Genomic DNA, 27,397 nt, shown 5'->3' with positions numbered 1-27,397 from the left:
AGTCCGTAAAGAAGATGTGGTTTATCGCTTGTACATTTTATATTACATTTTTTCCATAAATATTAGAGGTGTATAGTTTTGACGGCTAACCTAATTTCGTGTATAAAAATAATAATTTATACATTTTTTCAATAGTTAAGCCTAGATTAAAATAACACAAAATTTGAAAGTCTATGATGGAACGTATGAGTTATGTGATTCGTCGTATGTCACTCACAAAGGCTTTGCGTCTAGAATCCGTTGTTTCCCATCAAATAATTTTCTTGCCTATCACACTATTACATACGTTTTTTAATCATTTATAGTGCATTGGCAAGCATGACTGGAACATACAACGCGTGACAAGTTGTTTATCTGTGAAGAAGAATTTTCAAGTGCGGTTTATGATGGTTACGAAGGAGTAATCGAGTCCTTCGAGTTAAATACGTGTTTTTCTTTGTTCAACATTCATTGTTGTTTCTGACTTAGCTTAAGTTTAGTTTGGAAAAATTAATTCAAGAACTTTATGTTTTGTTTAAAAAGTTAGGTTATGTAAAAACGCATAATTTCTTTTTCATTTTTCGAAGTATTGGATACTAATTGCTATGGCTGAAGTTAACAACACCAATAATCCCAATGTGATGAACGAAATATCAACTTTGATAAAAAATTGGGAAGACGAGAATGGTCAGCCCAATTATGACCCCATCCCTACACTCACTAGGTAACATTCATTTCAGGCCTATATTCATATTGCATTTGAATTGTATTTTTAGGATGGCGGAAATAATAGAAGTCGAAACCGAGAATTATTTAAAAATGGACCCTGATCCTTTTGATGAAAGACATCCTTCGCGTACAGATCCTGACTGTAAGTTGGGACAGATTTTAAAAGCCATGTTTCGCAAGGATAACTTTATGAGCAAAGTAAGCTTTTCTGCAGGAGTGTGATTAATATGAGACATTTGATAATGTTTCAGTTGCTGAATGATTATTTACGGGAGTCATATTATAGTCGGTCAGGTATTACAGGTCAGGACATCGACCAACTGAATATAGCAGCATGTCGCTTATTGTTGGACGTTATGCCTGGCTTGGAGACATCGGTAGTGTTTCAAGTAATAGTTAGTGTCAATGGTAGTTGCTTTGATGCAATTTCACTTTTGCTTTTAGGATATGGACGGCCTGATTCATCGACTAATAAAATGGACCACAAATTCTATTGAACCGCTCCAAAGCTACGCCACTGGGGTGCTAGCCGCGGCGATGGAAATACCAGAAATTGCCACCAAGTTCAGAGAACAGAACAGCAGATTGGTGCCGCTATTGATACAGAGATTAAAGCGATTGAAAAACTCGTCCGAGTTCTGTAAAAACTTTAACAACTCTAACACACAGCGACCCTTTGCCCATTTGTCTGTAATGAAATCGCCTCCTTACAGAGGAGATGGGATTATAAAAGTGAATTCCAATATGACTATAGGTAAGACCTCGAGTAAACTTGATTGACTGCAAATAATTACCCTGGGATAAGTTTAAAGGGGAATCATAAAAACATAAACGCGCTCTTACCATATTTGTGCACTTCAACTATAATCTGCTCATGAACAGCCCTTTATTGATAATTTCTTATCCTCACTCTCCTGCTAAAGTAAAAAAAGAGAGAAGAAAAACTGTCATTTTGGCTCTTTTATTTCAAGCGTCAGTCTGCGTCATCATGTACTGCTGTGACTCACTTTCATTATATATGGCCAGCTCCTTTTTTAGTTTCTATGATATATAGAATATAGCATTTCCTTGGGAAAGTAATCCTTAACAATCTTTTTTTTTTTAATTATTTCTGATATGTTTAAGATACCTCAATAAAATTTAGACCTCTAAAACTTAAATTATTGTGTTACACACACATTGCAGGCCAATTCCAGAACTTCAAAAAGTTAGTACGAGAGGTTTACAAGTAGTGTTACCAATTCAAGAATTTAAGCGCAGTACCTATAATTGAAGTTTCTGTAGTAAAAATAATTCTGGAAAATGTTACAACGCGCAAAGCAGTCTCAAAAATAATCTGTTATACAGGAAACAAACTTGAAAACTTTCAGATTTTTTAACTATCGCCCTCTGGAATAGGATAGGACTGTTAAAAACATCTGCAAATTAGTCTAAAATATCCACAGGCTTGTTCAAGACCTGACCTTTGAGAATCATGATGTTTGGTAAACCAGCAATCTCAAATTTACCTTTAATAAAAAACCAGGTACAACAGGTCCCTCATGACTTTACTGCACTCTCAAAATATATTGCTTATACATCATCCTACATCTCCTGTTTTCTTATAGTTCTTATGACATGTGACTTTTGCTTTAATATTTTTTATATACATTCGCTGAAATCCAAACCTATCTTAGAAATAAAAAACAATTTTGGGGGCTCGTTAACAGAACCCCGAACCACCTTTATTAGCGTTAGTTTTTATTATTCTATTTAGAAATAGTAGGAGCGTTTTTTGAAACACGCTGTATGTTAATATTTTTAAAAATCTATTAATTTTACTACAATGCTGATTTTGGTAAGTTAGTTCAAGAATTTCCACTAAATTTGTATCAACTAATCAAAAAGGAGGATAAAACTTCTTAAAACTTAGCAAATCGCTATTGTAGATTATAATCAACATTTAATAAGGTTGTCACGGATATGGGGTTAAACTAGTGGGCAAATAGAGTCCTAAACAAAATTTGAAGTACTGTTTTCGAAACTTTATTTAGAAAATCGCGGGACATGTATGTAAAGCTTAATTTTGGATTTTTAATATTAAATATAAGCGAATCATATTTTTTTCTATTTTTGGATAAGCAAAGCAACTTTTCAAAAAGGAATAGTCGTTTTTTATTTTAACAAAGCGGTAAGAGGTAATTATCAACAGAAGAATTTTGATTTTTTTTTTGAAGATTTTAATATTTTATGTATTATATTATAACTTTTTTTATATTATTATATTTCCTTTTATAATTCCTTGAAATTTGTAAAAAATATTTTTGTCGATTTTTTTCAATTTTGAAAAGTTTAATATGCGTACCACCTCTTATTGTTCGAAAAGACTCCAAAAAACCAAAGGCCCTTTCAAACTGTTACTACGATTGTCTTTCCAGCTAACGGTATCGCGTCGGAGTCGGTGGAAATCGAGGAAAACGCCGTCGACGACGAGATTTTAACGAACCATTCCTCGCAGAAGAGGAAAAAGAGCTTAGAGAACGAGTTTGCCAGCCCTCAGGTAACCATTTTTGATTAATGCTCAACGTAGATCTATCTGTTTCGCACCGCCGCAGTAATGCTAATGTCGTTGCTGTAAACATGTCAAAGATTGTGCTTTTATTGTCTGATCAAGTAAAGTTCTTGGATTTGCATTTGCATCACTCCGCGACTATTCTTTAGAAATTCTCAACTTTTTTGTGATAATTTGCTAACACAAACATTATTCTTTCCCATTGCTTTTCCTATATCCACACAGATTTGAGCTATAGTGTTGTCATCAATACAGAAAAATATGATTAGGACTACAGTGAAAACTATTATATAGTATATTATTTTTTACATTAATTGGAAATCATTTTTTCAGAAAAATGTATTAGTAAAAAGTAGTTTTAATTTCTTTTTTCATATTTTATTTTATTTGTAGCAGTACGCCAAATAAACAATTATTAACAAAGAATCATTTAAAGGAGTTTCTAAAGTTGAATCAATTGTCTCTCAAAGTTCTGTACTGACTCGTATCTTCTTTAAATACTTTGTTTTGTATATATCGCCATAAAAATAAATCTAAAACTGAAAGGTCTGGAGATCGTGGAGGCCATCTTACAGATCCGCTGGTATCTATGCTTTTTTGAGGTTGTCTTCTAAAAATGGTCTTAAAAGTCCAGACTTTTATGCTTTTATTTTGCAGACTACTTAATGTACCACTTTCTATAGAAAATTTTGAAAAAGAATTAAATATTCTAAAACAAATAGCTTTTAACAATGGTTACGACACATCTACTCTGAACTCTATCTATCCCATGTTAAAAACAAAATTTATAAAACAATAAAATACATACGAGAATCTAGCAAGAAATTTTCGAAACATCCATCTAAATTTGGTATTAATATTGCTTTTAAAACTGAAATTACCATAGGACATTTTCTAAGAAACAATAAAACTAAATTACGAAAAACTCAAAAATCCGGAGTTGAAATGTGGATCTTGTCCCAAAATTTATATCGGACAAACAGGTAGAACATTTAAAAAACGCATTGACGAACATAAAAGGGCGTATTAAAATAAAACTTCAGATTGTAGATTTAGAAATACACAGCTTTGAATATACTTTTGATATTTTACATAATCATTCAAAAAGCAAAAAACTAAAATATGACCTATTTTATTTAATTGATTGATTTCATAATTGTGACGTATGTATTTGTCAGAATAAGGGGTTGTAGAAAATCGACAATTTTGCATATTGCATATCGAAATTTTAAAAAAGTGGACGTAATTTTATATTTGCAATTTTCAATTTAACGTTGATCCCACGGATTCTAGTATTCTCTGCTTCAAAAATTGTCGGTCATTTTCAATGGGTCTTTGATATGTGACTTGGTTAAGACGCCGCCAAAGAAACATATCGCAAATTATCAAAGGCGACCATAAAATTGTACCATTGCAGCTTAAAATACATATTTTGATGGTACTGAGTACACAATTCTTCCAACTTGTCTGATAAATATGTTTCCAGCATTTGCAATAAGAATTTGCGTTACAAGTGTTATCAAAAAAGTACATTGAGTCCATAGAAATATTTCCTTTTTTAAGTTTTGGCTGATTTTCTTTTCTTTACCATCTCACGTGTTGAGTGCCATTTATGCTAAAGGTTGACCTTTTATTGCGCCTTAACACATTTTCATCATATCTTTTCTTAGTCTCTACATTACTAACAGATCCAGTTGGGGTCAATTTATTTACCAACTTATGTATGGAATTTCTGCATAATGGAATATTTGGATACTTATAAGAATTTTCCCCTCTCCATAATTTTGGATTATGAATATTTCCGGTTCTAAAGTCAACATTCTTCTTATTTTGACAAATACGTTACTATTATGAAAGGTGCAATCCACTGAAATATAAATATTTTGGATTTAATTTTGAAATTTCGAATTTTTGCGTGAAAATCTGTAATGTGATGAATTTTAAGGATTTTGAGGATTTTGCGTTTAAGCTGTCGAAAATACCGCTTTATTCTTTCACAAATTTTATTTTTTTGTTATTTTGTTTTTTTTGTCGTAGCCTGTTTAAAATAAACAAAACGGGACACATTACCATATATACAGGCGCCGCGCAAGCTGATGTTTTCACAAATCGACTCATGCAGCGAAGGCTATAGTAATTCATTATTTTTGGTTTTGAGAAAAATACGTTTAAAGTATTTGCTTTATTACCATCCATTAATATTTTTTCTATCTGATAATATATCTCAATTTTGTTTTTCTGAGTCCTATTGACATGCTATATATGTCGTAGTAAAAGTTGTTGGTAAGTATATGCACTGCATAATAGTAACTCCAACACCGTCAAAAATGAGTTACTATAGTCTTCATTGCATGAGTCGAAATTATACTGTAGATATCGTGAATTTCATGATTTTAACTATATATAGTGTAGGGATCTGAATATCCTGCGTCGGTTATTGAATCGAACTTGCTGATAACTCTCTACATCTTCGATCTGTCAAAGACAAAATTCCTCTCGAGATACCAGTAGTTTACAGAATTCCATGCATATGTGGCAAAGAATACATTCGAGAAACAAGAGCTGATGGCAGTTACCCAACATATCCATGAAACGTTTTGACCCTTGTGGCAATAAAAGTGTGGTTCATGAGCGAATGTTTTAAGATCATGAAAGAAAAAGAAAGTACTGTTGAAAATAAAAAGGAAAGAAAACAACCGGTCATGGTTATCGATAGGATTAATTTTTGTATTAAGTGGTTTGAGTTTAGTTAGGTTATTGGGGCGATTATAAAGTTTCTATATATTTTCTGTTGCAACGTGGAGGTTAATTAAGTCCACGAAATCGAAAAAGCTAAATTGTGCACATCCTAAAAGTCCTAAAAGGGTTTTTTGATTTGATCGAGATTATATTTTAATCTTTTAAGCTTTGTTGGTAAAAATAAATTTTAATGCATAATCAGTTATAAATAATTAAATCTTGATGTCTCCTGCGTCGCAAACTCGCTGACGTTTCGCCAATCATCCTGCTTAACTGATTCTGGCTCGCATTTTACTGTGTACCTACTTATATATTGTTTAAAGGGGGCGGAGCTAAATGAAATAATTCGAGATCTATAGAAATCTATAAGCAACCAAACAATTTTAACAGCGATAAAACTGAAATTCTTTCATGTAATCAATTCATCTACCAACGAGAAATCTTGTTTACCTTTTACCAATATGGCAATCTGTCCCCCTCCTTTAGTTCCCACCACCTCCAACAATATATAAGCAAGTACAGAGCAGAATGAGAGTCAATTTCAGTTAAGCTCTGAACAATGATTGGTAAAACGATTGGTCACCTCATTAAAGTGCTTGCGAAAACTCTTTGGTTTTTGAATTTCCCGGATGTTGCATCCACATCAATAAATAACATGAAAGGTTTTGGAAGAGGAAAAAAACTTTAAAATCACTAACCTCAAACAGAAGTGATTTGAAAATTTTTAAACAGTCAAAGTTAATTTGATCGATCATACAGGAAATATTGGATTTTAAGACTGCTCTGTTAATCTCAAAAATCTGTAGGAGACACAACAAAATCTTTAATTTCAAAAATTTATCTGGTGCAAAAGAGTTGGCACCATTGCCCAATCTCAGATGGTTGACATTTTTCAAAGAAACTTCCACAGGCTACAGTAATTCTATTTACAAATCTGTTGGCTTCTTCTTCAGCAACTTTAACTTATAAACAACCGACGCAGGAGGAATCCAGAAAAATTGTAAATAGTATTACGGTAGCCTGTAGAAGTTTCTTTGAAAATTTTTTTTAGTTAATGAACAATGTAGCTCTTCATCTTTCTATTGAGGCAGATTATTCTATATATGTATACCTGAAAAAAATTTATTTATTCAAATTGAAGTTGATTTTTGTGGAAATACCCATCATACTTTCTGATATTATAAAATGTAGGTCCGCTTTTTGAGCTTTTTTAATTTCTTTCGATATCTTTGTCTAATGATGAATGCCATTTATTTATTGATGGTATCAGCAAAACGAATGAATCAGATAATGTTCTCCTGTGCGATTGTATGTTGCATTTTAAGGTTTAAGTAGGTTTTATGGGCGCGTTTTCATAAATGAGAATTAAATTTTAAATTACCGGTTAATCAGTGTTAGAGTAAACCTTTGGAAGTTTCTTTTAAAAAAATAAATAAATTCGTCAAATGTGGTCGGAGCTAATTTGTCTACGATCTATACCAAACCGCGCTTTCGTCGCTTATAGACCTCCGACACGGAAACCAGCAGGAGAAAACGCCTCAAATTGGATAGCGGCTCGTCGGCGGCCCCCTCCCCGGACGCGAGCCCGCAGAAGGTGTGCAACGTTTCGGAAACGAGCAACTCGTCGTGGGCCGAACTAGAAAGTTTCATGATCGGCACCGTACAAATATTCCCTCCTACGATTGCGACGCGTCAGATACTGATCCTCAGGTATTTGACGCCCATAGGCGAGTACCAGGAGTTCCTCAGCCACGCATTCCACGACAACACCGCTCTCGACTTGATCCTGTGCTACGTCAACGTGCGGATGACCAAAGAGGCGCGGTTGGCCTTCGAAGCACTGAAATATTTGGCCGCGTTGCTGTGCCACAAGAAGTTCTCCATCGAGTTCATCCAGCGGCGCGGTCTCGAGGCGCTACTCGAGGTGCCACGCCCCTCGATCGCCGCCACCGGTGTCTCTATATGTTTATATTACTTGGGTTATTGCGAGGAGGCGATGGAACGGGTGTGCCTATTGCCAAAATACATAGTGACGAATTTGGTTAAGTACGCGCTGTGGTTGCTCGAGTGCTCCCACGATTCGGGACGCTGTCAGGCCATCATGTTTTTCGGGTTGACGTTTCAGTTTAAGGTCATCCTCGACGAGTTCGACGCGCAGGACGGCCTCAGGAAACTGCATAATGTCGTAAGTGACACGACAGCGTTATTAAAATACCTTTTCTCTATAAACTACTCGTTATTTACGTACATAAACTACTAGAGGGGGAAGTTCTAATATTAGGTTCAATTAAGTAGTAATCAATTAGGATCTTCGTAAAATGGAGTTTTTTGCGGAGTCTCTAGTTCTATTTATTTAAGTTATTTATTAGAATGATAACAATCTGTGTGGGTGAAAGTGGAAACTTCTTAAATTAGGTTCAAGTAGGTGCTTAATATAATCTATCCATTCATTCAAGTAGGATTTTTTTAGAGCTCTAGTTTTATTACTAGATTTGCAGCTGAGTAACTTACAAAATGAGCAAGTCATAGAGTGGATAACAATCTGTTCCGGTAAAAATGGAGACCTCTTAAATTAGGTTCAATTCGGTGCCTAATTACAACTCATTAACTTCCAAAGTAAACAGGATTACACAGTGGATAAAAATCGGTGGTGGCGAAAATGGCAAATTCTTAAATTAGCTTCAATTAGGAAGCTTAATATCAATCGGCAATTTATCAAAATAGTGTTTGAAACTTACTAACTTACAAATTGAGCAAGGTCATACAGTGGACAATAATCTATGCCGGTGAAAATGAAAAAAACGTAAATTAGGTTAAATTTGGTGCTTAATATCAACCGGAAAACCATGAAATTCGTCCAATAAAGTATGGTTTTCGTAAAATAGGATTTTCTATAGTTGTACGCGTTTACTACAATAACAACGTATTAATTTATAAAGTGAACGAGGTCACACAGTAGATAACAATATGTGCTTGTGAAAATCGAAAGTTCTTAAATTATGTTCATCCGGCAATTAAGATACGGTTTTCTTAAAATAGGATTTTTGCAGTGTTCTGGTTTTATTTATTTATTAGAATTACAAGGTATTAACTTCCAAATTGAAAAGGGTTATACATTGGATAACAATTGGTGCAGGTGAAAATGGAAACGTCTTAAATTGGGTTCAATTAGGTGCCTAATATCGTCCGGCAAATGCATTAAACTAGTTTTTGCAGAGCTCTAGTTTTATTATTGGAATTGCTACTTATTAACTTACAAAATGAGCAAAGTCAAACAGTGGATAACAATATGTGCCAGTGAAACTGGAAAAATCATAAATTGGGTTAAATTAGATGCTTAATATCTCGACAATCCATTAAATCCATACTTTAAAGTGTGGTTTATTACAGTTACAAGGTAATAACTTACAAAACGAACGAGGTCACATGGAAAGTTCTTTGCTTTAATTGGGTTCTTAATATCGTTCCGATGTAGCGTTTTTGTAAAATATGTTTTTTTATGAACTCTAGTTTTTATTTATTTTGTTTATGTTTATTTATTACAATTTATTAACATACAAAATGAACGAGCGCATGTAGTGGGGAGGGTTTTTGTAGAGTTCTAGTTTCATTTATTTTATTTTTATTTATTTTAATTACCACTTGTTAACTTAAAAATGAACGGGGCCCCAAGACATTGCCCCCAGGGCCCACCTTATTCATTACATATCAGGAGGATCCAGACCACTCTTCTTAGTATGACGCTTGAAGTTTTTATCATTTTCTAGTTACTTATTTCTTTATAGTTTAGGTTTGTGAGGTATAGACCTGAGCGACGCACCTAGGACAGATCTTTTTAGACATTCAACAAAACGTGTATTATTTTTTAAAGCACCAATATATTTGTGTCTCGTTGATAATTTAAATTTTTGAAACTTCTAAACGACTTTTACGTATCTTTAGGACCTACCCTAGATCATGCATCTTTACCGGAAAATAATCTGATCTTGAAGGTGGATTAAAATGTGACGACTTTATACTAAGCGTTATTTTCGGCTATCACCCAATTTAAAAATATAAAAACAACTTTAAATATTCGCAATTACTAAATTCGCGCAGATATCAACGTTGCCGATATTACTTCCGGACACCGACACGGGTCAACTGAACGAAGACCAAGAGTGCGCCGCGAGACAAATCGTCAGACACGTGTGCGTCGCTTACAGGCGCTACTTGGAGGCCCACCTTTACACCAAAGCGGAGCTCATCAAAAGGTCGCAGATGCGACCCAGCGAAAAAACCAACACTCCCCTCCTACCGGCGCTGCCTCCTTACAAGGTACGTAGTGCTGTCAGGTATTTGACGATGCTGTAAAATTAATGCGAAATATCTTCTCTGATATATTTAGTTGGGTAACAACTCCAGCCATTCGGGGCACTAAAATAAAACCATTAAAAAAAAAATAAACAAATATCTGTACTGCTTAAAATAAGTTAATTTGCTGATGATTCTACACTACAAAATTGGATTTGAGTAAAATACATGATCACTACAAAATTTCGGGTTTTAAAATTGAACAAAACGGAGACTCCTGAACATCAGATTAGCCATTTTATTTCCCTTTAAAGGTCTTTTCTCACTTACTTCTTTATGTTTTCGTTTTTTATACGTCGTTCCTCCTTCCTTTGGTCATGTTCATATCACCTGGTTCATTCTTATTTCATGGTTATCTCGTAATAACGTGGATTGTTTCATTTGATATTCTTTCGACTATCGATTTTCCTGCCGCTGTCCTCCATTTCTGGGGCCTCATTTTATGGTCAGTGCTTTTTATAATAGAATTATGTGTTAGATGTAAATCATGCAGTCTAAGGTTCCTCTGTCTGATATATTGATTCCCAGGTATTTGTGCTTCCTTCTAGACACTCTGCTTTATGTCAAGCCTAGTAACTCCACGTAGGCAATGACAGCTTCCAGAATCGTCTCCTTGATTACCGTAGGGGATGGATATGATTCACCAAGCATGGCTTCGCACCGAAACGAGAGGTTAGAACATTGGCACAGAATGTGTTCTAATGTCCCGTCTTCCTCTTCACACACCCTGCATGTGGGAGTGCTACTCAAGCCTTGTCTGAATTGTTGTTTGTTGATTAAGCGATGACCCGTAAAAATATCTCTGGCCATGCGTAGCTTTTCCCTGGACATTGGTATTGTTTGGCTGCCTTTTGGTTTGGATAGCTCAATAGCATCCGAGCTAGCGAAATAGTACTCTTTATCATCTCATTGTTTTTGAAATTGCTTCCGGGACTTTTTCTTTATCAACCCTTTAATAACTGACTTCGCCAGACCGACAGGAGGCCTATAATGTCCGGCAGCCTTAGACTGACACGTCAATGAGGGCACGGTGACATTCTAGTCCTAGTTCCGACGTAAAACGTGGTCTGTGAAGTACCAGAACTGCTGGTCTGCTATATACATAGGTGCATAGGGTGCATGCGGCTACAGTAATGCGATCGACCTCCGTCACAGCGTTACATCTATGAGAGTTTGACTACGACAGTTTCGAAATGTAGTTTCATTTCCCTAGTTAGAAATGCAAAGGTTTTGACCCATAAATAATGGGTTTGGGCTTAAGAAGCTCCCGAAGCGTTCGCAAGGTTACAAGGTTCCGCATTGCTATAACTCAGAGGCGGCAGGTCAAGGATGTGATATCATCATTCATAACTTATGCAAAATGCGGAAGTTTGATGTGCAAACGGAAAGGCATTAAATTCCAATTCAAGCAAAAGTGGTTACAAATACCTATTTGATGAAGATAGTGATTTTCGAAGTGTAGCCGCACTTGGAACCTAAGACAAAGACGTCGCGAATGCCTATGGTTATTTCTGGAACCCTGTTGCGCGCAGGCTCAACGCGTCACTTCCCCTCAGCAATAAATAACAAAACAGGCGTCTGCGGGCGCTACGGTGTACCTGTACTACCTTCGTTAAATTAGAAAATATACACTTGAGTAACGAAGTAACTTTCCACCACATGAACTGCAAATCCGAAGAATACCGAACGAAAGGTAGATGGAGGTAAGCCTCGGGTCCAAAAGTAACAAATAGTTGATGATTTTATTTACTGATCCACGACTTTGGTTATAGATGGTTATAGAGTTGATAATTCCGACCAACGGTTTTAGGGACCCTCTAAGGACACACAGATACAAACTACTGGAAGGATACCCTTCTCGTAGCCCTTCACTGATCCTTGAACGATCACAATGGCGGTACCAACCTTTGATCAAAAACTACACATAAAGCCCTATCTGGTGATATATCACGGACGAGAAAATGTTAACACGTCGCTAGACAACAAATCACAGGGATATCTTGGAGTTCGGAAAGACCCAAGGAAGGAAACGGTACCTCCTAGATAACCCTTTCTGATTGATTCTAAATTTGCGGCGGTTTCATCATTTATTATTATATTAATTGCTATATTTATATTATTACGGAAATTTTGGAATAACATATCGAAAAATGGTAGCGTTTTCCCTTTCCTTTTTTATTAATGCTTTTATGTTGTGAAATAAGGGCACTTGTCTCGCGTCGCGCACCTCCGTAAAGTAAAAATTGAACCGTAACACACTCTTTTTAAAGAGTTGCATCTACTTTTCAGGCGTGCAAACTATCTCCGGAAGAGATCCAAGGGCACATTGAGCTCCTGCTGCAGAACATGCCGTTCCGGTCGCACTGGTCGCCCGTCGACCACCTTCTCAAACTGGGCGGGGTCACTCTGCTCCTCAAAATAATCGCGTTCGCGTACGAGTGGAACTACAGCGGGCGCGCGGAAACAGTACGCTCCGCCCTCGACGTCCTCGCGATCGCGTGCGTCATGCCTAAGGTGCAGCTGTTGTTTTGCGAGAAGGTCGACCTGCCCGAGGAGAGCATCACCGTTGGATTTAACATCATCCTGGGCGCGGCAGAGGGCGAAATCGTCGCCGACGCGGACGTGCAGAAAGCCGCGCTGCGCGTCATAGTGAATTGCGTGTGCGCGCCGGTGAACCGCATCGGCGGTTCTGTCTCGAGGTTCTCGCAAGGCTCGACCGCGTCGCCGAATAAAAAAACCAAGTTCAAGAGTTCTGAGGAGTTGATCCAGAAGGTGTGGGACTGCGTGCGATCGAACAGCGGTATCATGGTGCTGCTGCAGCTGATGAACGCCAAGACCCCGATTACGGACGCCGATTCGATGAGGACTCTCGCGTGTAAAGCGCTAGCGGGTCTCGCTCGGTCCGAAACCGTCCGTCAGATAGTGTCGAAGCTTCCTCTGTTCACCAGCGGCCAGTTACAGAACTTGATGCGCGACCCGATCCTGCAGGAAAAACGGCAAGAACACGTAACGTTCCAGAAATACGCACTCGAGCTTCTGGAACGTTTGTCTGGTAAAACGAAGTACGCGGGAAGCGACCTGGAGGTTTCGCTCGCGAACATCCACCGGATCCACAAGGCGAACGTCGTCGCGCAGACCAAGATTCAATTCAACGATCGCCAACTGCTCCAGTTGATCCACCAGCACCTAGTGACCAAGGGGTACGGCGACGCGGCCGCCACGCTCGTCAAGGAAGCGAACCTGAGCAATGCCATCTGTTCGCTGTCGTCGCAACAGCCGACCAAGTTCCGGTACACGACGAACCTCACGCCATCGCGCACGAGATTATCGTTCACCTCGCCTTCAACGCAGAGGGCCCTGCAGGCGTCCGCGTCTTTGGAGAACCTGCCAAGTGGGAGCGGGGGCGTCGTCGTCAACGGAGCCATGCCCACCACGATCAAGCTGGTCAAGAAGCAGCCTCAGATGTTTCCGACGACGCCGCACAGCGTAAGAATTTGCTGATGTAGATATCTGGTGTTCCAGAAGGGAAAACATGATTTTCCCTTTCATAGGTGGCCAGGGGGCGTTATTGTTATCTTAAGTTTTAAAACTCGCGTTCTACAAGAACTTGTAATTGTTTAATGCTATTTACTCAATCTCTGCAAGGAAAGTGGGGAGGGGCGGAACAATTTCTTAAGTAAATATTGGTGTCTAGAAAAAAACATTTTTATAAACTTGAAGTCGTTGGTATCACGATTGCGATTGCTTAGCTTACCACTAAGTGAAGAAAAGGAATAAAGGCAACGATATCAGCCCATTGCAAACTACATCTCAATATCGGTATCCTAAGCTAAAATATGAATAAGATGCTCGGATTGGGTTTTAGGAAAAATTTCCGCTTCCAAGGGTTGTTATTAATGTCTTATTAGCCCTAATTTACCGAATGAAACGCTAATTTATTAGTTGAGGTTGTGACGGTCTCAAAGATACCTTTGAATAAATATTGATTGATCATATGTGCTATTCACGTGCGCGGTTATAACCACGCAGTAGATAAATAATGTTACTCATTTTTTTTCTTCTCATTTCTCATTTCTTCTTGTACGAATTCGCTAGAAGCGTTAGTGGAGCGTTGATTAGAGTCTAGACCCCATACGGTATATATAACTGTAGCATTTTAACTCGAATGAGGCCAGAAAGTGAAAAGAAACCAGTGATAGCAAGTGCAAGATTAGGCTCAGATGCCGGTTTGGATATCGAAACATTTACTTCTCCCTGAGGAGAGATTTCATTGACATTCTAAACTTTGACACAACCTGGTGCTTGTGATGCATGGATACATAACGTCAATCGCCCGTTCTTCTAGGCCTATTTCGCTGTTCTGGTCGTAAACCGATTACACAATCTTGGAGACCTATAAATTTGACCTGCGTAAAATGGCCTGCGATCGAGATGTCAAAGTTTTGTAACCTAAACTTGTATTTATAGTTTTATCTAGTCCAATATTATCCGCTAATTCGGTAATTTTCCATGAGGCACAATATGCTTAGGTTATATTCAGCCGTTTGAACTGTCACGCCTCTACTATTTACAAATCTTTTGGATTACTTCTACGTCGGTTGTTTATAAATCAAACTTGATAAAGAAGAAGCCTATAGGATAATTGGCGGAACTTCAGCAACAGATTTGTAAATAAAAAAAATGTCAACCATCTGAGATTGGGCGATGGTGCCAACTCCTTTCCACCAGATACATAGATTTTCGAGATTAACGATCGATCAAATTAACTTTGACTGTCTTAAATTTTTTAAATAACTTCTGTTTAAGGTTAGTTATTTTAAAGTTCTCTTCCAAAACCTTTCATGTTATTTATTGATGCGGATGCAACATCCGGGAACTTCAAAAACCAAAAAGTTTTCGCAAGCACTTTAATGAGGTGACCTAATTATCGACAACATGGTATGCCTTGCTTTTACAAATAAAATGATAATCTTTTTTTTATAACACACACTTAACATAATCCAGGAACGAGATTTCACTCTTAAGAATCGGAAAATTAATAAAATCTATGCCAAAACATCGAAGAAACAACAAAACGAAAGGAACAATTACCAGCACGCACGGGGTGCAAGCTTGTCTGGCCTCTAGCGTATTTAGAATTTATTTTATTGTTCGGTCTTCCCCAACATCCTGCCCTGCGTTAAAAGCCTTACTTTCCAACTAATTTAATGAGCGCATTTTCATCATTTGGTAGTACACATACCTTGGTAATGCTGCTGATGTATGCACTATTTTTATGACGTCGCGAATTTGGTGAGCTCTTCGAATTTAGAAACTATTCTTTGTAAATGATATTTAGTACTCTTTATGGTCGCCTCCCATAAGCGATCACGATCGGACTTTTCGGTGGAATAAACTTCTACTTAATCTCTTTGTGGCATTGTCACTATGTATTACTGACGGACAACCTCTGCGGGAAATAAATCATTTAAGTGTCAATATAAATGCATCTGTAGAAAGATTCTAAACTAGTTTTATATGAACAGCCTTGGTGACCATACAGATGACCACGCAGCTATACGATTTATTCAGGGAAACACTTTTCACTCTAGAAGATTTAGTAAAGAATGGATCTCCGAAATCTACCCCCACGTTGGAAAATGGTGTAGAGGGTTGCGTGCGATTTTTACTAAAGATTAGCCATTAATTGTTTACAGGATTGTGCCTTAAATCTATAACATATGACACAATTACGAATTGTCCTTTTTAATCTCTACTAAACCACTAAGAGGCCAAAATCTTAGCCGAAAGTTGGAAAGAACCGTCTGTGCACCTGCATGGGAAAGTTTCAGATTTTCCTCCCTTAGTATTAATGAAAGAACTAGATTTTTGGACGGAAGTAACAACGGGTGTTTCTGTTCATAAGGCAAGTCTGCATATGAAAACCTGACTCGCATTCTCAGGAGTCCAGAACCGTCTATAAAAGAAGATAATCTAAGGAGAACCTTATTGGAAGTTACCTTATTGGACCTTAACTCACATAACTCTAAACAACAAACTCGTAACAAAAATCTGAACTTGGATCCCCTCCGATAAAATGGAGTACAGTTTTCACTGTTCTTTTTTCTGGTTGGTGGTCCCTGTGAAATCAAAACCTTTAAGATTTATTTCAGTATTTTTTAGGAAGTTTGGACCACCGAACCAGAACTCTGAATACAGAATCTAATTTGAAAAACCAGCAGAAATATGTCTCCAATGAAAGCCCGACGTTAGTCGTTGAATTTCTGAAACTCGATTTGATACGAAAATAGACCATCTTGAAGAATGAGAATTTATTCAACACAGTACTGTCTGAGAATGTGTTGCAAGAATGTTCACCATTTAGAACTGAAAGAACCTTTGAAGCCAAGTTTGCTAGGAGTGGTCACTCCACAGAGCTCAGATATTACCAAATTGCAAGGAACAGTACCATCTGAATACCTTGCTCGAACATAAATTGCATCACAAAACTGACTTGAAGAAAACATACATCTGAAAATTTTCAAATCTTAGAGTTCCAGAATTTTCGAAAGAAATTGTAACCATTCTGAATGAAACTCGTCGTGAGCTTTTCATCCCAGTCAATTTTAGGAATCCAGATCTTCTACATGAAAAATTTTGCCACTATAATAACGGGAACAATAACTCCTAATTGATCGAAATCTGAGGGAGAACATGCCTTTTCGTAGTATGACGTTTCTCTGGTTTCTTCGGGAGAATAATTGTAAACTGATTAAAGATGGAATCTGATGCGCTACACAAAACTTTACTTCAAGAGGCTTTATATTTAATATTATACATCTCTTGAGTGTTGTAAATAATGAACTTCAAACAAAAAAAGTTTTTGGTACTATTTGATACTATTGGAGGACCATTTATCAAGCTCGATATTAGCGGAGTTAAAAAATAATATTAGCTCTCTTTGAGTCTTCTTTAGATTGTCATAATAATCAATTGTTGCGAGAATGTCATCAACGTGCTGCTGAAGAACTGTATTAGCAGCTAGTGGAAATATTTCCTTGTTTAGAACTGCACGTTCCTTTATTGTACCAAGAATGGAACACTATTAGTACCATACGCCACAGTAAGTAGCTCTATGCAACTAAGAGGATTGTTGGCGCTCCACAAGATATTCTGCAGGAAAGTGTGCTATAGGGAAACAACAATCTTACGGAACATTTTTACTAAGTCACAAGTTAGTATGAATCTTGAACTTTGGAATCAAACCAGAATGTCAAATAACTCAGGTTGAATGAAAAAACCTTTGAACATTATATCATCTAACAAAACTCAATTGGAGATCTTCATAGAAGCATTAAAAACAACTCTCCACTTTGTACTTCTAATTTATACCTTAGGACACAATGGCGTAACAAGAAGAATGTATTATCATGATTCTCATTTTATACTTATACTTCATGGCCATGAGAAATATACTCATCTATGAACAATTTATACTTTCCGAAAAGTTCTGGATTTCTCTCAAAACGTTTTTCTAAATTTAAAAATCTCCTTTTTGCCAAGGAAAAGTTTTAAAAATGCTCAGTGGGACCACGTGGAAGAATGTTGAATGAATTTAGAAAAATTTGTTCAGCTAACTAATTTTCCGGGAATAAAATCTTATTTTGAGAAAATACCTTTTCTATTTTCCAGAAATTTTGAAGCAGGGAATCTGTAGAAGAATGATAAGTATGTTTTAGATTCTGAATCCTCATCAGAACTTTCAATGTATGAAATGCATTCGCGAGGAAGGGGTCCTCCAATTGTATAACCTAGTCGTGTGTCAACGAGTGTGAGGAAACTCACGAATTCGAATAATACGCCCCGTTCTTGATAATGAACGTCGGTGCCTAGGAGTAAATCTATTTAAGAAGGGATGAAGAACTTACATTTGTTGGAATTTTAAATTTCTCTGTGTTGCAAAAATTGTGAAAGTTTTCTAGTTATTTTAGAAAAAATAACTTAAAAAAAATAAAAAAAACATTAATTCATAATTAAAAGGCATTAATTCCAACCTGACAAGGGTAAATTTTTGGTAAAGTTCTTTTATTCATATTTGAGGTTAATATATAGAGAAGCGGTTTTCACTGGTTTGCTCGGCCCTTATGGCATAAAACAAGTTATCGATGCGTTTATTATTTTTAGCAATTTCAGATAGAGCAAACAGTATCAAACAAAATTAATTCGAATTTAACTTTCAAATTTAACCATGTTAATATTAGAAATCTTTGTAGTACTCGAAAATAATTTCTAGCATTTTCTCTTGTCCTATCTATTTTTTTTTTATTTCTAGGACCGTCCGTTTGCTTAATACCATACCTCGTTTCCCTTACTGGGACACCAGGTAAATACAGGAAGGTCATGAAAATAATGATATTGAGCCAAATATGCTTTAGTGAAATATCGCTCATTAGTGTGTTCAAATTTAATTCTCGAAATTGTTATAACTTTATTGCTCTAGCGATATTTCAAATGTCAACATAAAAACTTGGATTCATTCATCATTCATTCATTCTGTTGTTTCGCCTATCATGTAGGGGACGCTGGTTACGCCCAATAATCTCATTGTTTGATGATAAATTCACCATTTCTAAGTAAGAAATGTATACTTAACTTATTTTGATAAAACATATTGTTTTCGAAATATTTGAATATTGGATTCCTCGGAAACTGTTTGATTTTTGATGATCTTTTCCCATTGATTGGCAACAACGCTATGCAACAACTTTTATTCATAATTTGATTTGGCCATAATCAGTGATCAAGAACATTTGACGTGGTGCCAGGAAAATAAAAGAAAACCAAATTTTTGTTAATTTAGCCTATCGCAACGTGGTTACATATTCCTTATACTTACAGGAGCAGATCGTGGGTATGGTGTGTCTCAAAGTATATCGTCTTGATTTTTAACGGATCCTCCCCTAAAAAGTAATTCCCACCTTCATACCTATTGTTTCTGGGTAAACTTAATTTTTTTTAACAATTAATAATTTATTCATAGACCAGGTACAAGATAGGAGCGAGGTAGATGAGGGCCAAGGCTTAACTATTACGAAAGCGCAAAACAAATTAGATTTTTCAATTTATCATAAACGTTCACACACGGACACAGTCATACATAACACCTCAAATCACCCTTATACACACATAATCAACAGAAAATTACAACAAAGAACTTAATATCATTAAACAAATTGCACTGAACAACGGCTACAATCCGTCCATTATAGATAAAATTATAAATAAAAAACATTCAGACAAGAGTAAACTCTATTTATCCGAAACCTAATACAGAACACGAACAATTTAAAACAATTACATACATAGGAGAACCTAGTAAAAAAGTTTCAAAATATTTGTCAAAATAATGTGGTTTAAAAATTGCTTTCAGAACTAACAACACAATAGGAAAATGTTTAAAACACAATAAAAGGAAATGTCCCAAATCTCAAAAACCAAGTGTCTACAGGTAGATCCGTCAAGAAACGCATTACCGCACATAAAAGAGCGTTTAAAAACAATAGTCTAGATTCTAATTATGCTACACACTTAAACACATAAAAACACATTTTTGACGACAATTTTGATATTTTACATACAGCCACAAAAAGTAGAAAATTAAATTTATTGGGAGCCATGGAGATTAACAAAATGAGACATTCAAATGTATTGCTTAACGATCAATTAGATTGAAATACCTCCCCTTTATTGAACTTAAATTCTCACAATAACATTAATTATGATGTTATGGTCACTTTTCGGTATATATAGTAGCAGGTAGTTTGTAAATATTACATTTGATAAAGACACGTTGTTGTCGAAACAATTGTCATGTAAAAATATATAATATCGTGAAAATCTGAACTTTCAGTTCTTATTTATTTTGTCAAATTTGTATTATTTTATTATTCGCTGGAATGCAGATTATTCTGTCTCACCTACCTGTCTTTGCCTTGTGCAGGTATGCAGATTCTCTGTAATAGAACTTTAGATACAAATTTTAATTTATATTTTTATTTAATTTAATTATTTAAATTCGTATTTGAATATAATTCATGTATTTCAAATACATCTTAAAAAGATGTGTGTTTGAAATTTAATATCACTGCTCCTATAATATGGACTGGTAATACTGACTGAATTAAATAAGAACTACCATAATACAAAAACATTTTTTCACCTTCCATTTCAATATAAAAGCTATTCAAGTGGAATAAAGAGGAGATTTGGTTGGTGAATTTAGATGAACACATTGATTGGATTTTATCAATTTCAATAAAATGACGTATTCTGTTTGTCTATAGATTGGCAAAATCTTACACTGTCCGTCGGCTCAGAACTCACGGCTGCAGAAAAAAGTGAGCGGCGAGCCATTGATCTGGACGCCCGGACGGAGTATCCAGGAAGACCCCGCGGACCATCCTAGGGTGACCCTCGACTCTATCATTACGGAATACCTGACCAACCAACACGCCCTATGCAAGTACCCGATGGCGACATGTCCGCAGTTTAACTTGTTCGTGCCGCACAAGTGTCCGGATCCGAAGCCGCGGATCACTACCGCCAACAACTTTATAGTGAGAGCCGCGAGGAGGACTCTGGGGTACCAAGCGAAGACGATGGATCGCCGGTTCGTCCACTCCAGGTTTTGTCCCGTCCAGACGATAAGGTCGTCGACGGACGAGGGGTTCTTTACGTGCGCGAAATTCCTGCCCGGCAATAGGTCCGTGATAGTTGGTGACTACAACGGCGATGTGCACGTATACAACAAGCACACGGGCAACGAAGAGAGTAGTTTTTCCGCACACGACAATTACATCGTCCACATCGAGCCGAACAGGACCGGTGAGTTCGTGCTGACCAGTTCCACGTGGGGTCATCCCGTGTCCGCCCTGTGGGGCATCAAGAATTTCGAGATGAAGTAAGTCCGTTTTCAGAGTCCGCTCGACGTGAGCATGGTATTGAGTTATTTTAAGCTTTAAAAAATTTATTATTCTTTGCTACGTTCGAGAAACTTTAAAGAACTTCTTAGCCCTTCTTGTAGGGTACAAAAACGCGCAATCTGGAAATTTTCCTTACTGTATGTCACTTTACAGCAAAATTGTTAACATAGTCCCTTAAAATGTTTTACTTGGGATTTAGGATTTATAATGTGTTTCATATTTCGATCTTCCGTTGCGGTCCACTTCCCTATCGACTCGGCCCTCGTAAAAGTTCGTTATTGCTTAAGAAGGATAACTTATTCAGATCATCAACCGGGCCCCAATTTAGCGCACCTGATGTTTCCCACCATTGAGCACAACATCTATCGTTTCGTCATCTTCATAGCAGAACCGATCTTGTACCCTCGGTATGTTAGGGTGCAGTGTACAGTGTACAGTCCTAAATGAATTTTCAGATTTGATCTTTTCATTGTTAGTAGGGCGCGGGGTCGTGAGATTCTTCGTAGGACTTTCTATTACTGTCAGTTTCCCCGCTTCATTTGATTGCATTGCCTACCGATTGGCATTATATAACCAACATCGGCTGTTGATCTGTTGATGACATATAGCTATCAGGTAATACAGTGACGCTGCTGCGAAAAAAGTTGATGCGCCCTAGGTGGCTTTTATGATATTGTACAATTGGGAATGATCTTTCATGTGTGTGTGTCATTCCCGACTGACTGAGTTGCGACATTGTCTGGAAAAGTGATTTATTTTGGTCTCTGAAATCACAGTTATTACCAGCGTCGAGTGAAGTCATTCCTGTAGTCACAAAATACTAGTAGTATATGCCATTTTTTTATTTGTTTCTTTATTTTTGAGTCCACTATCCCCTGATATGATGTCACTATAGCTTATTATGACACCTTAACGCCTCTTGGCGGTTTTCTACAGTCCCGAAAGCCTACGGGGGTTAAAATATTTTGGCCTTCAAAAAGCCTGACTGTCAAAAAATACGTTACTTCTTTTCCATACAAATTGCTCCCTTTCCAATATCCTTGCGCAAACCTCGATAGCATGCACTTCCATTTTAAAATATTCTGCAAGATTGATAATTCCGTCTTTCGGTGCTCCTCATAAATGACAGCCCCAACGTGTTCATGCGTACCTCCATGAGACTAGTCTTACACTGAGCCCACTCATCCCTGCTTGACAAGTTCACATCATAGTCATTGATATCTTAAGCATCATATTTGATGGCATCTCCAGAATTCCTTAAATTCCAGATATTTTTTCTCAGTTGAAAAATTTTTTGTTTCACGTAGTAAAGAAAAATATTTTCCTTGTGTGACTTATATGTTGTGCTTTATTAATGGCTTGATACTTCGTTTTTTGTTATTTTCTGGAAAATTGTATAAGACATTCAGAATTGTGTTGAAAAAATGTCACGGAAAATCTGTCGGTGTGTCGGTCTTGATGTTTTCTGGATATCAACATTATAAATTTGTATCCATCAAGTTGGTGTTCGGTTTTTATCTTCAGTTCACAGGTTCTGAAATTCGCTTATTCGCCCTACTTGAGGGAACCTCAACACTCGAACTACGTGTTGTAGACCATATTTGGTCCTCTTTTCTTATGTCATGAAGCCTTATGTAAAATTGTTTAATGTTGCTAAACGCAATTTTGATCTTCCTTTATTTGAAGCTAAACATCAAAATAACAGACAAGCTGATGAAGGCTCCAGGATTCCTCTGATAAAGAAGCCTAAAGGCGTTTTCTATGAACTATAATTTGGGACACTCTGGTCAGGTTCGAACGACCTATCTGGCGTTTTAGCTTTACCAGTTTCCGTTGTGATACAATAAAACACAGACAAAAACATAAAGCGTAAAGCTCAGAATTGGTTATTAATTTTGTATTAAATTGCGCCGTAAATATTGATACCTAACGATTAAAATCGTCAAATCAAACAAGGTTGGCGCTACGATAAACCCAAACGCACTTCCCCATTTTAGGTATCCATTTCACGACGAAGAACACGTCGAATACAGCAAAGTAACGCAGGATAGGATACTCGGGACCAAAGGCGAAGTAGCTACGGTAAACGACCATACCCTCACGTACACTCTACACACCACTAATTTGTGTGATTGTAGATATATGATGCAAACACCGGTTCCTCAATTACTCGCCTAATACCGACGATCAGCAACCAGTACACGAAAAACAAAGCCACGTTCAGTATGAACGACGAACTCATTCTATCTGACGGCGTCCTGTTCGACGTAAATTCGGGCAAACCCATCCACAAGCTGGATAAACTGAACCAGACCCAAAGCGGGCTCTTTCATCCCAACGGCTTGGAGGTGATTTCTATTTACCCATCCCGCAGCGCCATGCTATATCGTTTTACGTTTTAGATCGTGTCGAACACGGAAGTTTGGGACATTCGAACGTTCCACCTACTCAAGACTGTGCCGGCGCTAAACCAATGCGCGGTAACCTTTTCTCCCGTCAACAGCGCCCTCTACGCGATTTCGATGGAACAAGAGATGGATGACGGCGACTCCTCGTTCGATTCCAGCTTCAAGACGTTCGATTCGAACGACTATTCGAGCATCGCGACGATCGACGTTAAGCGGAATATTTACGAATTGGCCGTGAATTGCTACGACACCCAGATAGCGATGGTAGAAAATCAAGGGATGTACAATTCGGTGCAGGAGTCGGTAGTGCGCCTCTACGACGTAGGCAGGAGGAGGGACGATGAAGACGAGCAGGTAACGTATGCCCGCAGCAGATAGGGGATATTGCGCAATTTGAAAGCGATTATTTGACCTTATATTTGATTGCTTGGCGTTGTTTTTTTATGTATAGGAAGAGGAAGACGACGATGATTTGGACAACGATAACAGCGAAGACGACGGATCGGATGGAGATGGTGAGTAGATTTTTTGATTAGCAATTGTAATTAATTTGCCAAACCCGCTCGTGAACATAAATTGAGTTCAAATTCCACAGAGCAGTGTTTAGGTATTTCGACAATTAACTAAACTTACAATTACTTTTTAAAGCGACTCTGAAAAAAAAACAAAATTCATGCTCAATGTTATTTAAAATTTGCATGACAGATATGTTTAAATCAATTTCTTGTGCTTGTATATTTCGGAAGCCATAGCTCTGTATTATAATGCTATTCCTTTCGTTACCACCTATTTCTTGTAAAAAAATGTCGAAAAGATGTGAATTTAGAAAAAAAATCCCGCTGACCAATAAGCAGCGTTATATGTGACGATGTCTTAGAACATTGTTCTTATATTTACTTAAATGCTCCTGTTCCCTTAGTTTACACGTAATGTGATAATTTGACAAGTTATATATATAGTTGAAAATTAAAAAAAGGCAATTAAGGTAGTGTAAAGCATGGTTGCAAAGACACTATCAGCATCCAACATGATTTTATCTCGTGTGGAATTTAAATATACCAGAAAAGAATTTCAACACAAATTATATAAAATGCATGTATATAAAGTGACTGCGCCCTGGATTCTACTGAGGATACTCCATCTAGACCAGTTTTTGATAAGTTTGTGCATAACAAAGAACTACAAGGGGTGTCTAAAATGGCAAAATTAAAAAAAAAAACACTGTATATCTAAAAATCCAAAATAACTATGGCATGTAGCCTTGGCTCACGAAAGCAGCTCTATTAATAAGAAAGATGCACCGTAAAATCATCAAAGATGGGACACACTGTACCCCGCGATCCATTATAAATGTCCACACCCGCCCTACTTTTTTTCTCAGAAAAAATGTTAATACAAAAGTTTTATGGTACAATTGAACGTTCTTTTAAATCTTATGAAATCCCATACAGGGGATCCGTAAAAATTATTTTACGGATAAAGATAAACATATTTTTTCTTCTTATGGGATGCTCTGTATATATTATATAACACATTATGGTTATTTTAAATTTCTAAGGCAGAAAATGCCAAAAGTAAGTTTTCACATTATTTCCATTCTCCGTTTCATAACTTGTTTTGAGGTCTTCATTAGGCCAGAAACACATTTCTCAAACTGTTTAATATTTTTTATTATGTAAACAATAACAATAATTAATATGATTATAAATCAAACTTTGCCGTGGTTAACTACATTATTTATTTATTTATTTAATTATTCTGCAAAATGTAGAAAGGGACCACCATTCATTTCTAGACATAATCGATAGCTCTTTTAGTTTTTCTATAGCATAATTAGAATGATTGGTACGTATATGATTTATTTCAGTCCCTGTTTTCTTATTTTGCTGCCTAGTAAATAAAATTTAATTTTTTAAATGCTCCTAAAGAAATTTATGGAATTCTAAGGTCTGTTAGCTGGCCATATCGTTGTTCCGTGTCTTCCAATCACCAAACTTTATGCAAATTGCGAAGTCCATCACGTATAGAATTTTAATGATTCTTTAAAAAAACATATTATTATTATTACTAGAAAAGATCCAGCAAAAACCTGGGAAATATAAAGATAAGATAAACTTATTTGGAGACACCCTAAAGTTGCCAGTATCAGAAAACAACAACTCGTGGTCGTCTCAACAAGCAGCGATTTTAGTGGCAAAATTAAAAAATTCAAAATATATTTTGCCAATATAATATAAATTATTTGCATTTTTCTCCTTTTTAAATATTTGTTTCTTAGAAGTGATTAATAAATATTTTTCTAGATGGTATAGGAAATTTAGAAATGCCTTTCAATTTTTGGGGCTAGAGTAAGTGCCACGTGTCAAGAATCTAGGACACTATTTACAATACTTCTGGATTCCTCCTGCGTTGGTTGCTGTTGAGTCGAACTTGCTGACGTTTCGCCAATCATCCTGTTGGCTTGTTCAGAGCATCTTAGTAGCACAGTTTTAGTACTTTGTAACATTAGCCATGAATATAAAACAAATTGACAATATGAGAATTTGAGTATCCTTTCTTATTAAATTTAAACTTTTACTTTGTAGTCTACTTACAATGTAGTGCATAGAACGTGAAGGGAAAAAATGGTCAGCCGAACAAATACGATACAATCAAAAAACCTGTTTATTTCAAATATGGTTCGGTTCGGAACGTTAGAGTCAAAAATATAGAGGGTGTTCCATTTAACAAGAGTACATTTTCCTAATTTTTTCGTAAACCCTACATTTAATGGTTTTTCTGTTTTCACCAAGGTAATCAGTGGAAAAAATGTTGCTTCGTTTGCTAATTCAAACGACTTTGTATCTCTACTCATAACAAAGGTACCAATGATGAACACTTAATTTAGATCAACGTGTATAGTATATAGAATGTTGCCAACCTGCTAGAGATAGATATAATTGAATTAAACGATGCCTGCTCCAGATTTCTATTATACATATTTCAGATACGTTCATCGTTTCGCACCGAATCTCAAAATATACGGTGTTTAATTTGAAATAAGCAAGTTGAGAGTAAGAGGTACTTACTTGACACTTACCTTAACCCCAAATATTGAAAGACGTTTCTAAATATGTTTTTATCTGCCACTCTTTTTTTATCTCTCTCTCTCTCTCTCTCTCTTTATCTCTAACTCTTAACACCTAAGAAAACTTTCAGTTGTACCTACAACTTTTACATTTAACTTTTTTTTCTAAAATCCCAAAGAAAAAATGTCTGGACATTTATAATGTACTTATACTTTATGAATAATTCTAGATCACGTAGTAATCGATTTAGGGGCGGACAACGACAACGGGGCCAACAACGATAACAACGAAGACGACGACAATGGAAGCGACAGCGACGAGACCTGGACGACGTTGTCGAGCGAGTCCGATTCGTCGGATTCCGTTATGGGAGACATAATGTTTTTTTAGCTTTAGATTTAAACCGCGGCGAGCCATTTTTCTTATTAAATCAATTTTTATCGGGAAATTTTATATTCGGTACTTCCCTCAGCCCACACATACACAAACGCGAGTTTATGGGCGAACGAAAGTGTAGTGCGCGGTGGATCAGTCATCATATGACGATAAAATTTTCAATGAGTGATTACTGTTTTTTTTTTATGGGCAGAGTTTTTATTGTAGTGGAGA

The 27,397-nt window shown here is 36.7% G+C and overlaps 1 protein-coding gene across 3 annotated transcripts; it reads left to right on the top strand.

The window, feature by feature from the left end:
• Nucleotides 1–344: 344 nt before the first annotated feature.
• On the top strand, nucleotides 345–27,384 carry LOC132696976 (protein mahjong-like). Of its 3 annotated transcripts, none has more exons than XM_060662191.1 (14): nucleotides 345–703; nucleotides 756–906; nucleotides 960–1,097; nucleotides 1,153–1,462; nucleotides 3,126–3,247; nucleotides 7,503–8,183; nucleotides 10,097–10,315; nucleotides 12,641–13,837; nucleotides 20,674–21,290; nucleotides 23,310–23,394; nucleotides 23,451–23,660; nucleotides 23,715–24,074; nucleotides 24,172–24,235; nucleotides 27,027–27,384. In XM_060662191.1, exons 1-14 carry the CDS (start codon nucleotides 585–587, stop codon nucleotides 27,176–27,178), a joined length of 4,425 nt encoding a protein of 1,474 aa, XP_060518174.1. In that variant the 5' UTR covers nucleotides 345–584; the 3' UTR covers nucleotides 27,179–27,384. The 3 variants fall into 3 exon arrangements, with proteins under 3 accessions (XP_060518174.1, XP_060518175.1, XP_060518172.1); XM_060662192.1 differs by having other exon boundaries at nucleotides 27,039–27,383; XM_060662189.1 differs by having other exon boundaries at nucleotides 27,018–27,383.
• Nucleotides 27,385–27,397: the final 13 nt, after the last annotated feature.

This window comes from Cylas formicarius, unplaced genomic scaffold (assembly GCF_029955315.1).
Source record: "Cylas formicarius isolate icCylForm1 unplaced genomic scaffold, icCylForm1.1 PGA_scaffold_1__22_contigs__length_36826433, whole genome shotgun sequence".
Taxonomy (NCBI): domain Eukaryota; kingdom Metazoa; phylum Arthropoda; class Insecta; order Coleoptera; family Brentidae; genus Cylas; species Cylas formicarius.
This window is presented reverse-complemented; position numbering and strand designations above follow the sequence as displayed.